Source organism: Seriola lalandi, unplaced genomic scaffold, assembly GCF_002814215.2.
Source record: "Seriola lalandi dorsalis isolate HSWRI2012SDOR001 ecotype SW California unplaced genomic scaffold, Sedor1 jcf7180002054217, whole genome shotgun sequence".
Classification (NCBI taxonomy): Eukaryota; Metazoa; Chordata; class Actinopteri; order Carangiformes; family Carangidae; genus Seriola; species Seriola lalandi.
The window spans coordinates 115,393-130,654 of NW_019524770.1; the positions used below are offsets into that span (position 1 = coordinate 115,393).

A 15,262-nucleotide genomic window follows, 5' to 3' on the forward strand; every position below is an offset into this window, starting at 1 on the left:
GCGGCTGTCGCTCAGGATGTAGAGCGAGTTGTTCACTAATCAAAAGGTCAGTAGTTCGATCCCCATCTCCTGCTGTTTGAATTGCATGATTGTTTGAGAGAATGTGGCTTGTAGTGTAAAGTGCTTTGAATGATTAATAGGACTAGTAAGTCATTTAGTAGAAGTGATAGAAATAGAAGCAAAAAAATAGTCAATATTGGTGTTAATTAACAGCTGTTAATGCCAAAGTTGACTATGTAGCAATAGCAAAAACTTACATGTAGCACATTAAAATTTTAACATTAGTCTTCAAATAATACTTTTGATTAGATTAAATACATTCACAGACCTGCTTAATCCTGCATTAAAATGTTGAGCAGCAAGAATGGTATAAATATACTGCAGTAATTTGAAAAAAAACTACAGTATATGTGCATATATGACATTTTTAAGTAATTAATGCAACAGTTGCATGGTTTATCATTAGTGAACATTGCCATGTTCTGTTTTAGGCTCAATATGTAACAAATAATCTATGGCTCAGTTCATGAAAACAAACGTTTTTGTTTCGCATAAAATTATGCAAATCCCCTACATATAGAATATACATTCAAGTTTTTAGGATTACTTTTTCATACTGGTGTATGATCAGTTGTTGTGCATATGTTCAATCTCAGCGTTAGGAATGCTTGAACAGTGTTTCTTTGGTGCATGATTAACAAGAATTTAAAATTGAATTAGAAATGACAATAATCTAGATAAATCCTTTTGCTTTCTTGACTTTATAGTAAGACTTAAGACTCATTGTTTGCAGCATCAATATCATTAGCTGTCTTCTTGTTATGTTCTACGGTAGACTCCTTCTACAGTAGTTCTCCTCAGCATTTGTAGAGTCACAGTCAAGTTACGATGAAATCTTTTTCAAACTCTCGAGGCTTGTAACTGCTTCTTGGCTGTTTATTTCACTCTCAGAATCTTCAACATCAGCATAAGCGCCATCCTCAGATTCTGCATTCACTTTGGTCAAAGTATCAAGTGGGATTAATGTTGTTCCCTCAGCTGCTCTGTTAGCTGCCTCTTGATTATCTGCCTTGCTTGGATCAAAATCTTGCTCTCCATCATCAGTCTCTTCCTCTGGTTCTTCTGAATCTTCCTCTGCCTCATCTTCTCCATCAGCTGAATCTCCTTGGTTTCCACTCCAGTCTTCATTGGGTGTCTCAGTTTCCTCCTCATCTTCAAAAGCTTTGACATGGTCTTCATCATTGCCATGGCTTCCATCTGGCATAGTTGCATTGGTCTCTGTCTGTCCATCAGTAGCTTCATCTATGTCTTCTACTGGTACGTTTTCATCATTGTTTTCTGATATTTCCTCCACATGCACATCCTCATCCTTATCCGGTTTCAGCTCCACCACATCATCAGGGCCTTCTGTTTCATTATTTGTTTCTGTTAAAGCATCATCTCGATGCTCCTCAGTCAAGTCACTTTCTTCACATGTATTTCCAACTTTGTCAGAATTAGTCTCAGACTCATTGTCAGTATTGTCTACCTCTTCATCATCTCCTTGAGTAAGTTGCTGTCTGTCGTCTTGTGGAGATTCATCCTCTGTGTTATCTGTGGGTTCTTCCCCTCCTGTTTGAGCTTCTCCAACCTCCTCTCCTGCAGATGTACCTTCTGTTCCTGATTCTTCTTCACCATCGCTTTCAGTAATGTCATTCCCTGCCCCTTCAGTTTCTCCTGACTTTTCCTCTGCTGTTTCACGTTCTTCAGTGTCATCTCCTGTTGTTGCAGCCTCTGTGTAGTCTTCACCTGTTGCTTCAGACTCCCTGCCACTTTCATCTTCAGCCTCCTCGGATTCCTCTCCAGTTGTTTCACCTTCTACTTTTTCCTTGATGGGAGATTTATAAACTTCTTCTTCACTTCGTTCTTCTTCTTTAATAAATTCTTCAGTGGCACTGCTTTCTGCATTTGTTTCAGATGGTTCTGTCTCATGAAGCTCTGCTTCACCATGTTCTGCATCATTTAAAGTCTCATTTTCATCTGTAGCCACTTTATCCTCTTCTGCTGTCTCGTCTTCTCCTGTAGTTTCATCTGCACTCTCATTTTCAGACTCGGCTTCTGAATGTCCTGATTCATTATCATTTGTAACTTTTGAAATATCCTCTTCCCCTGCGGTCTCATTTGCATCTGTTGTTGCATTGTTTAGTGATTCATTTTCATCTGTGGCTGATTCATTGTTCTCCTCCTCTGATTCATTTTCTGTCACAGCTTTGGAGCTTCCTTCTGTTGCAGATTTGGGATCAGCTTCTACATTATCATGCCCTTCTACAAGTTCTTCTCTATCTTTAATTGTTTCTGCTTCGGTTGGTTTTGACAGTTTGTTAGCTTGGGCTGTGTTATCATTCTCTGATGTTTCATCATCATTTGTGGTGGCATCCATGCCTTCTGTAGAATCATCTTCACTGCTAGCAGCAGTTTCCTCCACATCTTCGGTTGTCCCTGCTTCTGCAGCCTCATCTTTGTCAGATTCATGTTCACTTGTGTTCACAACTTGTGCTGTACTTTCCTCTTCAGCTGTGGTGGCTTCATGAGCTTCTTCCATTTCATCTTCACTTGTTGCAGTAATCTCGTTTTCTTCTGCAATGTCATCTTCAGTTGTTGCTTTTTCAGCAGTTTCATTGTCATCTGACTCAGACTCATCTGCACTAGCAGCTGGAATCTCGTCTTCCACCGCTACATCTTTGTCAGATTCATGTTCAGTTGTAGCTGCAACATCTGCCTCTTCTGCTTCACTGTTATCTGCAGCTTCATCTTCACTTGTGACAGCAATATCTTTTCCGGCAGCACTTTCATCTTCAGCTGTTGTTGCTTCATCATTGTCAGCAGTTTCATCTTCATCGTTTGTGCTAGCAGTCTGCTGATCAACCATCTCTTCTTCCACAGACTCATCCTCTTCAGATTCATCTTCAGATGTGACAGCCACAACAGACCCTTTTGCAGGATCTTCGCCTTCAACTATGTTGGCTTCTGCAAGCTCCTCCTTTGATTCATCTTCACTTGTGAAATCCATCTCTTTTTCTGTAGGAGTCTCATCTTCAGTTGTTGCCGCTTCAGCTGGTACCTTTGACATTTCATCAACTGTGCCATCGTTTTCCTCTGTGGTCTCATCTTCATTTGTGGTGGCATCTTCTGCAGAATCATCATCACTGGTGGCGGCAGTCTCCTCTCCATCTTCAAACACCCCTGCTTCCACAGCTTCTGATTTGTCAGATTCATTTTCAGTTGTGGCAGCCACACAAGTGCCTTCTGCTGGAACTTCATCTTCACTGGCATCTTCTTTTGAATCATCTTCACTTGTGATTTCTTTTTCTTTAGCCATCTCATCTTCAGTTTCTGCGTCTTCAGCTGATTCTTTTAATACATCATCAGGAGTGATTGTGTCACTGTTCTCATCTGCAGACTCATCTGCACTGGTGGAAGCTAGCTTTTCTTCATCACTGCCTGTTCCTTCTTCCACAGACTTATCTTTGTCAGATTCATGTTCACTTGTGGCTTCCATAGTGATCTCTTCTGCGTTTTCATCTTCAGCTGTGGTGGCTTCAGCAGCCTCTTCTTTAAATTCATCCTCACTTGTAACAACAATCTCCTTTTCTCCAACAAGCTCATCTTCTGTTGTTGCTTCTTTAGTTGGTTCCTTTGACAGTAGATCAACCCTGGCATCATTCTCCTCTGCACTTTCATCTTCATTTGTGTTGTCGTCTAAATTTTCTGCAGAATCATCATCGTCACTGGTGGCAACAGTCTCTTCCATGTCTTTAACTACCACAACTTCCTCTTTGTCTGATGCATGCTCAGTTGAGGCTGCCACAGACGTCTCTTCTGCTGCAATTTCATCTTCAGCAGTCTCATCATTTGAATCATCTTCGCCTGTGACAGCAAGCTCTCTTTCTGCAGCTATCTCGTCATCCATTGTTGCCTCTTCAACTGGCTCTTTTGATGATTCATCAGCTGTGGTTGTGTCACAGTTCTCATCTGAAGATTCATCTGCACTGGTCGCAGGGATCTCTTCTTCATCATCAACTGTCCCCTCTTCCTCAACCTCATCTTTGTCAGATACATGTTCACTAGTGGCTTCCATACTGGGCTCTGCTGCTGCATTTTCATCCTTAGTTCCAGTGGCTTCGGAAGCCTCCTCCTGAAGTTCATCTTCACTTGCAATCTCATCTTCAGATGTTGCCCCTCTTGCTGGTTCTTTTGCTGATTCATCAGCTGAGGCTGTATCATCATCTGCCCCAGCAGCATGATTCTCTTCTTCATTATCAGCCATCTCTGCTTCCACAGGTTCTTCTTTGTCATATTCATCTTCTGTTGTGGCTGCCACAACAGACTCTTCAGCTGAAATTTCTTCTGCCCCTTCCTTAGACTCATCTTCACTTGTGATCACAATTTCTCTTACTACAAGAATCTCATCTTCATCTGGTTGTTTTGGCAACTCATCACCTGTGATGGTGTCATCCTCTTTTGTAATTTCATTTTCATCTTCATTTGAGGTGGTTTCCATACTCTCTGAAGAATCTGCTCCCACTTCCACAGCCTCTTCTTTGTCGGAGTGGTCTTCAGTTGATGGAATCATAGCGGTCGCTTGTGCTGTGTTTTCATTCTTACATATGGTTGATTCCTGTTCCTCTGTTATATCTCCAGTTGTGTCTGCTTTCTCTCTGTCTTTTTCTGATGTTTCATTTTCAGCAGTAGCTGCTTCTTTTTCTTCAGACGTTTCTTCTTTCTCTACCATGGATTCATCTTCACCCACGCCTATGTTTGCACTCTCATTTGTGTCCCTTTCATCTTCTGTTTTGCTTATTTCCTTGTCATTATCTGCAGGACAGTATTTTGCTGTTACTACAGCAGCAGTCTGTTCAGTCAGTTCTTTGATTGTGTCTACTCCTTCTGCTTCATTGTTTTCAGAACCATCTTCTTGACTTGGATGGTGATGGACATCATCTGCTTCCTTTTCAAATTCATCTTCGGTGTCATGGTGTGCTTTATTCCCTTCCACTTCCCTTACAGCTTTGGCAATGACTTCTTCTACGAGTGTCTCTACTGCTTTTGTCTTAATAAAATTTTCGGAATGAGATGTAAAGTTGGTTGCCTGTTTATTGCCAGAATCACTGTTCTTCATCGCCAGAATCCTCTTTAGGTCAAAGTCCACGACCACAGGTGCAGAATTCATAACTTTTGCAGGAAGTGGCCGCCTCGATTTAATTCTTTTCCTCATGCATGTTTCACATGGACAATATTCATCATCGTTTTCACTGCGCTGGTCACTGTAAGATGTCCCTGTTGCTGTATCATCACTTTGTTCTGATTGTGGATCAACTGATTGTTTGGACATAATTTTCAGCCTCCGTCTTCTCTCTTCCGTTTGTGCTGTTGAAGCACGGGACATTGCTTCTTTAGGAGGTCTTGGTAGACCTGCTCGGCCTTGAATTTTCCTCAGTTCTCTGTCAATACTGGTTTGGATTCTTTTGTGGACCTCTGTTTTAAGTTCACCTATCATCATGTCAAGCTGCTCATTGTCATCCAAGTTCCATCTGACTTTGAACTCTCTCATTGCATTGATATAATGTGTCATGAACTGCTTTTCTATTTTAGTTAATAAAGTTAAGACCCAAACAGGATCAGGATCTTGAGAAATCCTTTTGGCTAACTGTCCTCTTTCAATAATGGGAGGACTGCCAGAACTGGTGTCCTGTCGACATTCGGTTCCAACTTCCTCTGGAACATTTTTGCCATTGCTGTCATTTTCCGAACTCTTGTTTGAGGAGGGTGGTGTTTCAGATAGTTCTCTTGGACTATCATTGTTTCTAATTGTGTCATCTGTTTCTGGATCATCATCTTTTTGTTTTTCCTCATACATTACTTCTACATCTCTCTCAGATGTCCATTGAGCATCTGCTTCTGCCTCACCTTCATTAACTTCTTCTACTTTACTTAAGGGACCTGGACTGGTATGCGGTCGAGACACATTCACATTCACACCATCACTACTCTTCCCGGAGCCTGTGGAGCCACTGTTGACATCCACACCAGAGGAGGACGTATGAATGAACTCATCATCCACAGAACGGCGATCACCCTTCTTTAACACGTGTTGATTTTCTGGAGGATCACAAAGCCAAAGAGATTTAAGAATATTCATTAGCTCTTGGTATCTTTCATCCTTTTCGTTTGCATTTTTAGGATCATGGTCTATTAACTGCAACTTAACAAGGCAATCCAAAAGACCTCTAGCTGAATTGCTTAGTTTACGTCCATATACAGGAGAAATTTCTGGTAAACTGTTACACCTATCAAGCTTTGGATTCAAAAGAACTTTCATCACCTGTACAGAAGAGTGGAATATTTTTGAGTCATCATCTCTCTGAGTACAGGTATTATCTGCATTTGGTGCCTCTGTGCTTGTTTGGCCGTCGTCATTAGAGACACTGTTCACCACAACTCCTTCATTTGCATCTTTTGTATTCTCAGCTGTAGAGTCATTATTGTTTTCATTATCCTCCATTTTGTTAATTTCCTCTGTTGTGTTGTCTCCACTTTTCTGTCCATCACAGTTTTCATTGAGTTCCTCCATGTCAAACATATCTCCATCTGCTGGTATTGTTTTCAGCCATTCGTTCACAACCTCAGTAGGGGATGCATTTGGTAGGCTTGATGGGACCAGCTCAAAGTCATCAGCATCTGTGTCTTTCTGTCTACATTTGTTGCTTCTGTCACTTTTGTTAGATTCCAATGGACCTTTTGTTATCCTCTTAGACACATAAGTGTTTGATTCACCAGTGGCTGGTGTCTCACAAATCTCTTTGACAATATCTGAACTGGACAGAGTCTGTGACAAATCACTTTCACTTGACTCTGTGTGACAAATCACATGACGTTTTTTTCCTTTTGATTGTCTTGATTTATCTTGCCTGCTTGACTTGCTTGTCTTAGAATGACAGCTCCTCTTATCAATTGTATCTTCTTGTTTCTCCTGCTCATGCACACTACTGTCTTCAGGATTCACACCCTCCACTGCATTTATTGGAGAAACACTGGTTTTCTCATCAGCAGGAACATCAAAGGCTGTGGACATTTTCAACTCCTCTTTATTTTCCATATCTTCATTTGTTGAAATGTCAGTTGTTTTGGACTTTTGAGATTTCATGGACAGATTTGACTTAACAGATAAAGAACTCCGTGGCCGTCCTTCACTTTTCTTTTGTTTAACCTCAGATGTTGTTGACTTTTTTGAACGTGCTGAAAGCTTAGACTTTGATGACATGGCTGTAGGTGCTCTGTCTTCAGTTTCCTCAACTGTCACAGCAGGGACTTCAGACCTGCTTACATATAGATCTGATTTTGTAGAAACAAGGCAAAGCGTTCTCTCCTCCTTTTCCTTAGTATTTTCACCAGCAGTAACATCAGATACTTTAGATTTTTTTAATATCACTGACATAGTTGACTTTCCTGACAGGGTACTCGATGCTCTCTCCGATTTCTCTTCAGCATTTCCTTCATTTGGAACGTCACAACTTTCAATAGTAGGAATTTCAGGAGCAATTAATTGGTTTGATTTTCTTGAAATATTTGATTTTGCTGATTTGGTTGACATGGCACTATGTGTTCTTTCCTCATTAGAGGTAACTCCAGACATATTGGACTTCAATGACAAAACACTTGGTGTCCTCTCTGTTTGATCTATGTCCTCAGAATGTGTTTCAGCCTTTTCAGGACTTTGAAATGCTTTTGATTTTGTAGATATTGATGTCACATTTGACTTCACTGATTTGCCGGACATTGAGCTCTTCACTGTCTTCTCAGTGTCTTCTTCAGTGTCACTAATTTTAGCACCATCTTCAGCTGGAACGTCAGACGCTTTTGACTTCTTAGATACTGCTGTAACATTTGACTTTCCTGACTTTGCTGATTTGATGGAGGCACTGCTTGGTGCTCGCTCCATATCCTCCTCATGAGTTTCTTGACCTGGAGCATTAGAAGCTTTTGAGTTACTCGACTTTGACTTTTTAGAAATATTTGACTGTGTTGATTTGGCAGATCTGGTTGATTTAACTGACAGGGTGCTTGTTGGTCTTTGTACAGTTTCCTCCTTATTTGCAGAGTTTTCTTCTGAATGGACGTCACATGCTGTTGACTTTGCTGATTTTCCTGATCTGACAGACATTTTACTTGCAGTTCTCTCTACATGTTCCTCATAGTCAAATATATTTTCTTCAATTGGACCATGCTGTCCTTTTGACTTTGCAGATTTGGCTGACATTGAACTCTGTGATCTTTCTTGAGTCTCCTCTTCACCATTCTCTTCATCAGAAATGCTGGCAATTTTAACAGAACAAACTTTAGAAACATTTGATTTAGTAGATTTTACTGAAGCATGTGATTTTGCTGATTTAGTTGACAAGGCGCTCGGGACTCTATCTGTAGTTTTCTCACATTCAGCTACATCATCAGTAGCAACACCAGAGGTTTGTGACTTAATAGATTTTTCAGAAACATGAGACTGGACTGATTTGGCTGACATGCTGCTTGCTGCTCTTTCTTCAGTTTGCTCTTTGTCAATTTCCTCATTGGGGCTCTCAAAGCTTCCTTCTGCTGGAACATCAGTATATTTTGACTTTTTTGATCTAGCAGAAACATTTGACTTGACCGACTGAGCTGACATTGAGCTCGCCCTCCCTGCATTCTCTGCAGCAGCAATTTTAGTGCTGTGTTCAGAAGGGATGTCAGAAGTTTTTGATTTCTTAGATATTTGTGAGACATTTGACTTTGCCGATTTTGCTGATTTGACTGACATATTGCTTGAAGCTCTTTCTACGTCATCAGAATCATACGCATTTCTTGCTGACTTATTTGACTTTTCCGAAATAGTTGACTTTGCAGACATTGGACTCTCTGCTCTGTTTTGAGCTTCTTCCTCATAATTTCTCCCCTTAGGAGTATTCGTGTCAGGAGGAACTTTAGAGGCATTTGATTTCATAGATACTGTAGAAGTATGTGAACTAGGTCTGGCAATGCTTTCTTGAGCTGGAACGTCAGCTGAGCATTTTGACCGACTTGATCTTGCAGAAACATTTGACTTCACTGAATGGACTGACATGGAACTTACTGATCTGCTGTCATTGTGCTGCTCTTCATTTACCTTTTCAGGAGTATCAGCATTGTGATCAGAAGGAATTTCAGAAGCTTTTGATTTCTTCGATACTGCTGAAACATTTGACTTTGCTGATTTTGCTGATCTGACAGATATATTGCTTGGAGCTCTCTCTTCATGTTCCTTGTGATCATATGTATGTATTTTTTCTGACTTAATAGATTTGGTAGAAATAGCTGACTTTGCAGATTTGGCTGACATTGCACTCTGTGCTCTGTCTTGAGTTTCCTCCTCCTCATCTCCTTCATCAGGAACACTGGTCTTTTTGGCAGAATGAACTTCAGACACAGTTGATTTGATAGATTTTGTAGAAGCACATGACTTTGTTGATTTTAATGACAAAGCACTTGGTGCTCTCTCTGCAGACTTGATAGATACTTTCGAAACATGAGACTGCACTTTGGCTGACATGCTGCTTGCTGCTCTTTCCTCAGTTTGCTCTTCACCATTGTCTTCATCAGATGCCTCAGAGGGTTCTTTAGCTGGAACATCAGCAGAACATTTTGACTTACTTGATTTGGCAGAAAAATTTGACCGGACTGATACTGGACTCACTGCTCTCCCTTCACTCTCCTCCGGATTGTCGACAACATCTTCTAAGCAATTATCAGAAACGTTTGATATTTTAGATGTTGCAGAAGCTTTTGACTTTGATGATTTTCCTGATTTGACTGATAGATTGCTTGGAGCTCTCTCTGCACATTCATCATGATCAGATGTATTTTCCTCAGCTGGACCATTGAATCCTATTGACTTTGCAGATTTGGCTGACATTGGACTCGGTGCTCTGTCTTGAGTTTCTTCTTCATCATCTCCTTCATCAGGAATGACAGTTTTTTTGGCAGAATGAACTTCAGAAGCAGTTGATTTTATAGATTTTGTAGAAGCACGTGACTTTGCTGATTTTACTGACAAAGCACTTGGTGCTCTCTCTGCAGACTTAATAGATACTTCAGAAACATGTGACTGGACGGATTTACCTGACATGCTGCTTGCTGCTCTTTCTTCAGTTTGCTCTTCACCATTGTCTTCATCAGATGTCGCAGAGTGTTCTTTAGCTGTAACATCAGCAGAACATTTCGACTTATTTGATTTAGCAGAAACATTTGACTGGGCTGACATTGAGCTCATTGCTCTCGTTTCACTCTCCCCTTCAACAATTCTCTCCTCAGGATTGTTAACACCATCTTCCAAGGGAGCTTCTGAAACTTCTGATCTTTTAGATACTGTGGAAACATTTGACTTTGCTGATTTTGCTGATCTGACAGACATGTTGCTTGGAGCTCTCTCTTTGGGTTCCTTTTGACCAAATGTATGTATTTTTTCTGACTTAATAGATTGGGTAGAAATAGCTGACTTTGCAGATTTGGCTGACATTGCACTCTGTGCTCTGTCTTGAGTTTCCTCTTCATCATCTCCTTCATCAGGAATGCCAGTTTTTTTGGCAGAATGAACTTCAGAAGCAGTTGATTTTTTAGATTTTGTAGAAGCACGTGACTTTGCTGATTTAACTGACAAAGCACTTGGTGCTCTCTCTGCAGACTTAATAGATACTTCAGAAACATGTGACTGGACGGATTTACCTGACATGCTGCTTGCTGCTCTTTCTTCAGTTTGCTCTTCACCATTGTCTTCATCAGATGTCGCAGAGTGTTCTTTAGCTGTAACATCAGCAGAACATTTCGACTTATTTGATTTAGCAGAAACATTTGACTGGGCTGACATTGAGCTCATTGCTCTCGTTTCACTCTCCCCTTCAACAATTCTCTCCTCAGGATTGTCAACACCATCTTCCAAGGGAGCTTCTGAAACTTCTGATCTTTTAGATACTGTGGAAACATTTGACTTTGCTGATTTTGCTGATCTGACAGACATATTACTTGGAGCTCTCTCTTTAGGTTCCTTTTGATCAAATGTATGATTTTTTCTGCTTAATAGATTGGTAGAAATATGACTTTGCAGATTTGGCTGACATTGCACTCTGTGCTCTGTCTTGAGTTTCCTCTTCATCATCTCCTTCATCAGGAATGCCAGTTTTTTTGGCAGAATGAACTTCAGAAGCAGTTGATTTTATAGATTTTGTAGAAGCACGTGACTTTGCTGATTTCACTGAGAAAGCGCTAGGTGCTCTCTCTGCAGACTTAATAGACCTTTCAGAAACATGAGACTGGACTGATTTGGCTGACATGCTGCTTGCTGATCTTTCTTCAGTTTGCTCTTCATCATTTCGTCCATCAAGGCTCTCAAAGCTTCCTTCAGCTGGAACATTAGAACATTTTGACTTTTTTGATCTAGCAGAAATATTTGACTTGACTGACTGGACTGACATTGAGCTTGTTGCTCTCCCCTCAGTTTCCTCAATTTCTTCAGAGACATCCCCACAGTTTTCACAAGGAATTGCAGAACCTCTTGATTTCTTGGATATTGCTGAAACATCTGACTTTGCAGATTTAGTGGAAGTGGTTGACATATTGCTTGGAGCCCTTTCTCCAAGTTCTGCATGATCTGCAGCATTTTCTCCAGCTGAAACATCACTCGGCATTGACATATTAGATTTGGCAGAAATATATGACCGTGATGATTTGGCAGATTTGACTGACACATTTGACTTTGCTGATTTCACTGACAGTGCACTAAGTCCCCTCTCTTCCTCATATTTGGTAACATTTTCTCTATCTGAACAATCACTGCATTTTGACCTACTTGATCTTGCTGAAATGTTTGACTTGGCTGATTTGTCTGACATGCAGCTTGGTGATCTCTCACTAGTCTCGTGTACAGCATCCCCATCATCACAAATATCACTATTACGTTTGGGAAGAGCTTGAGAAGCTTTTGATTTTGTAGATACTGCAGAGGTATTTGACTCTCCAGATTTAGCTGACATTGCACTCAATGCCCTTCCTGCGATTTCCTCATCATTGTTCTCAGAGGCTCTTTCTTCAGGTTGCTGTACATCATTTTTATCCTCATGACTGTCATCATTGTCTTTAATAGGAACTTCAGAAGATTTATATTTGCTAGATTTTGTAGAAATATTTGACTTAACTGACTTTGCTGATTTGACTGACATTGTGCTTTGTGGTCTCCCTGCAGATGCATTGGACTTAGCTGACATAGCACTAGTTGCTCTCTCCAGTGGTCCTTCTAGAGCTTCAGCATTCACTTCGCCCATTTCTTCACCACACTTTGACTTTGTAGATGTTGCAGATACATTTGACTTGGTAGACCTAGCAGACATTGCACTCAGTGCTCTTTCAATTTCTTTCTTTTCAGCTTGTTTTTCCTCATTTATTTCATGTTCATCTGCATTTTCAAGACCTTTGGGAGTTCTACATTTTCTGGACCTTTTAGATGCATTTGACTTTGTTGATTTTACTGACATGTTACTTGGAGCTCTATCCACAGTTTCCACTACCTCCTCGTCACTGTCAACTTTATTTGAAGACACTCCTGAGAAAGCACTAAGTGTTCTTGCATCTGTGTTTTCCACTTTAGATTTTGCTGATTTTGCTGACATGGCACTAGGTGCTCTCTCTTGAGTATCTTCCATAGCAACTTCATCTTGAAGCTTAGATACTTTTGAATGTGTAGATCTTGCCGAGGTGTTTGATTTGGATGACATGACACTTGACACCCTGTCGTGATCTTCTCCAGGCTCTTCAGCTTCCTCTCTCTCATCCAAATTTTCATCATCATCATGTTTTGACTTTAATGATACGGGAGAATGTACACTCCCTTCAGATTTGCCATCTGAGTTTTCTCTGACTGGAGCTTCAGACGTTCTTGATGTTTTAGATTTTGTAGAAACATTTGACTTCTCTGACATTGCACTTTGTGCTCTCTGTCCAGTTTCATTCTCATTTTCAGAGTTTTCAATGCTTTTCTCTGCAGATGCTTCTGATGTATCTGATTTTGATTCTGCAGAGGCGTGTGATGCAGCTGAGGTGGCACTAGATGTCCTTTGCTCACTTTCCTCCTCAACTTGTTCTTCATCTGGGAGAGAAGAGACTCTTGATCCCTTTGATTTGACAGAGGCTTTGGATTTGGAAGACATGGAACTTAATGCTCTTTCTTCATCAACATCCTCCTCTGATTTGTGTTGTTCAGCTGCCACTTCTGACTTCATTGATTTTTCAGATTTAGAGGATTTAACAGACCTGCTACTTAAAGGTCTTACTTCATGTGATACGGATTTTGTTGAGGCATTTGATTGAACTGACATGGCACTTTTGGATCTTTTCTCCACCACATCATCAGACTCTGTATTCTGTATTTCTTCAGACTTATTTGATTGGCCAGAGGCATTTGATTTAACAGACATGGCACTTGATTGATCTCTTTGTATCTCAGCTTCTTCTTCACCTTGTCCTTTTGTATCATTCTCAGGAGCATCTGAAACTCCGCAATGACAAGTGTGTGAAGTTTTTGATTTTCTTGACTTGCTAGAGTGCACTGAAGCATTTGATGCTCTGTCTGGGGGGGTTGGAGATAAATATTGCATTGGTGATTCTTCATCTAACACTGCACTTCCAGTGGTCTCTTCCTTTTCAGGTGTACTATTCTGAGAAGATCCTCTTGATGCACTTAGTGGGACATCATCATTCTCATCATTTTGATCCTCTTCATGGTCTGTTAACGTTTGTGAGGAAGTGCTAGGAGGAGATCCTGCTCTTTCTTCTTGCTCTGATGTTTTGACCTGATCATTTGGGGAACTGACGCCACACACCTCACATTTGTTCGGTATGGAGGATTGCACATTGCACTTTGGTGAGCAAGTCCCACTCCTGATGGTGCAGTACTCTACAGTTTCAGATGCTTCAACGGTTTGCTTCATATATGTTTCTTTCCCCATCGCATGTTCTGTATACTCTTCACTTGATCTAGACATCGTTTGCCTTTCAACCACCGTCTTTCTGGAGACCATTGTATGTGAGGATGTACTCGAGCTAGAAGTTTGAATGCAGCGACTTGCTCCATGTGCCCCTGAGACATTTTTCCAGATGTCATAATCCTGGCAGTGACTGCAACAGTGAGGACAGTGAGATTCCTCTGTATGTCTTTGATAGCGCCTGGTGATGTAACCTTCATCTTGCTCAGCAGCAGAGATGTTTTCAGATTCTGAATAGCTTCTATCACTAACCTGTGCAAAATAGGAGTTATTGGGTCCCTGGAGGTGTTCATATGCCTTGCCTTTTGTCTTTTTTACTTCTGTCGACCATTGCAATGTTTCAGCATTTTGGAGCCGGAAGCGCACTTTCATTTCCATAGACAAACTGCCATCTTTATTAACGCGAACCCGTTTCTCTATATCATCATCTCTCATTCCATCATCAGTGGGTGGGCAGGAATCCACATTATCTGGAGAGTCAGTTCCATCCGGTAATGACTTGTCAGATGACACTGACTGCCTGTTAGATCTCTTGTCAGATTCCAGTTTTGGATTGATGACACTTTTCTTTGTTGGTAATCCTTGGTAAACCATCAGGACAAGAATGGAGACAGGAAGAAAAAGACAAAAATAGATGGAATTAGGTCTCTTTTACTCATGGTGTACAATACATTTATAAAACAATAATCTTTGAGATCTAGCATAGGTAGCGCTTCATTTTACAATATAATTACTTGATATTAATGACATAGAATATACCAAATAATTATTAAAAAAAGATAATTACTCGGGTTGGAGTTAATATTATGGCTTTTTAATGCTTTAATAATGCAAAGAATATTGTTTCAAGAAACTGTGTCAGGGTATAAAGTCTTGACATTAAGCCACTTCTCCTACCCTCATGTCTTTCAGTGCAGCCACTGGACCGTGACCTCACACTCAGCTTTGGAAGTTTGTCATCAGATGTTTTCCTAAAATTTTCCACGATGGAAGGATGAGAAGGCTCACGTCCCACACAGACAAGGACACTGGGGCACTGCATGAGACTCTGAACATTGTCAATCTGAAACAGAAGAACAGAAATTAGTTAAGAGCAAGTCTGTTCACTGAATGAAGTTTGTAGCGAAATAAAGGCAATAGGATGAGGGATTACAGGCATGTCTGGATTAAATGCCCTGGACATG

At 40.7% G+C, this 15,262-nt stretch overlaps 3 protein-coding genes across 3 annotated transcripts; all 3 read right to left on the reverse strand.

Moving 5' to 3' along the window:
- Positions 1–9,716, reverse strand: LOC111653482 (uncharacterized). Its single transcript, XM_023404098.2, has one exon. The coding sequence runs from the start codon at positions 9,596–9,598 to the stop codon at positions 884–886; it is 8,715 nt and encodes a 2,904-aa protein (XP_023259866.2). The 5' UTR covers positions 9,599–9,716; the 3' UTR covers positions 1–883.
- Positions 9,666–11,062, reverse strand: LOC147819224 (uncharacterized). Its single transcript, XM_087173436.1, has 2 exons — positions 9,723–11,062; positions 9,666–9,669 (listed from the first exon to the last, which is right to left on the reverse strand). Exons 1-2 carry the CDS (start codon positions 11,060–11,062, stop codon positions 9,666–9,668), a joined length of 1,344 nt encoding a protein of 447 aa, XP_087029562.1.
- Positions 11,063–11,096: 34 nt separating this feature from the next.
- LOC147819225 (uncharacterized) lies at positions 11,097–14,672 on the reverse strand. Its single transcript, XM_087173432.1, has one exon. It carries the CDS (start codon positions 14,670–14,672, stop codon positions 11,097–11,099), a length of 3,576 nt encoding a protein of 1,191 aa, XP_087029558.1.
- Between the last annotated feature and the right edge of the window lie 590 nt (positions 14,673–15,262).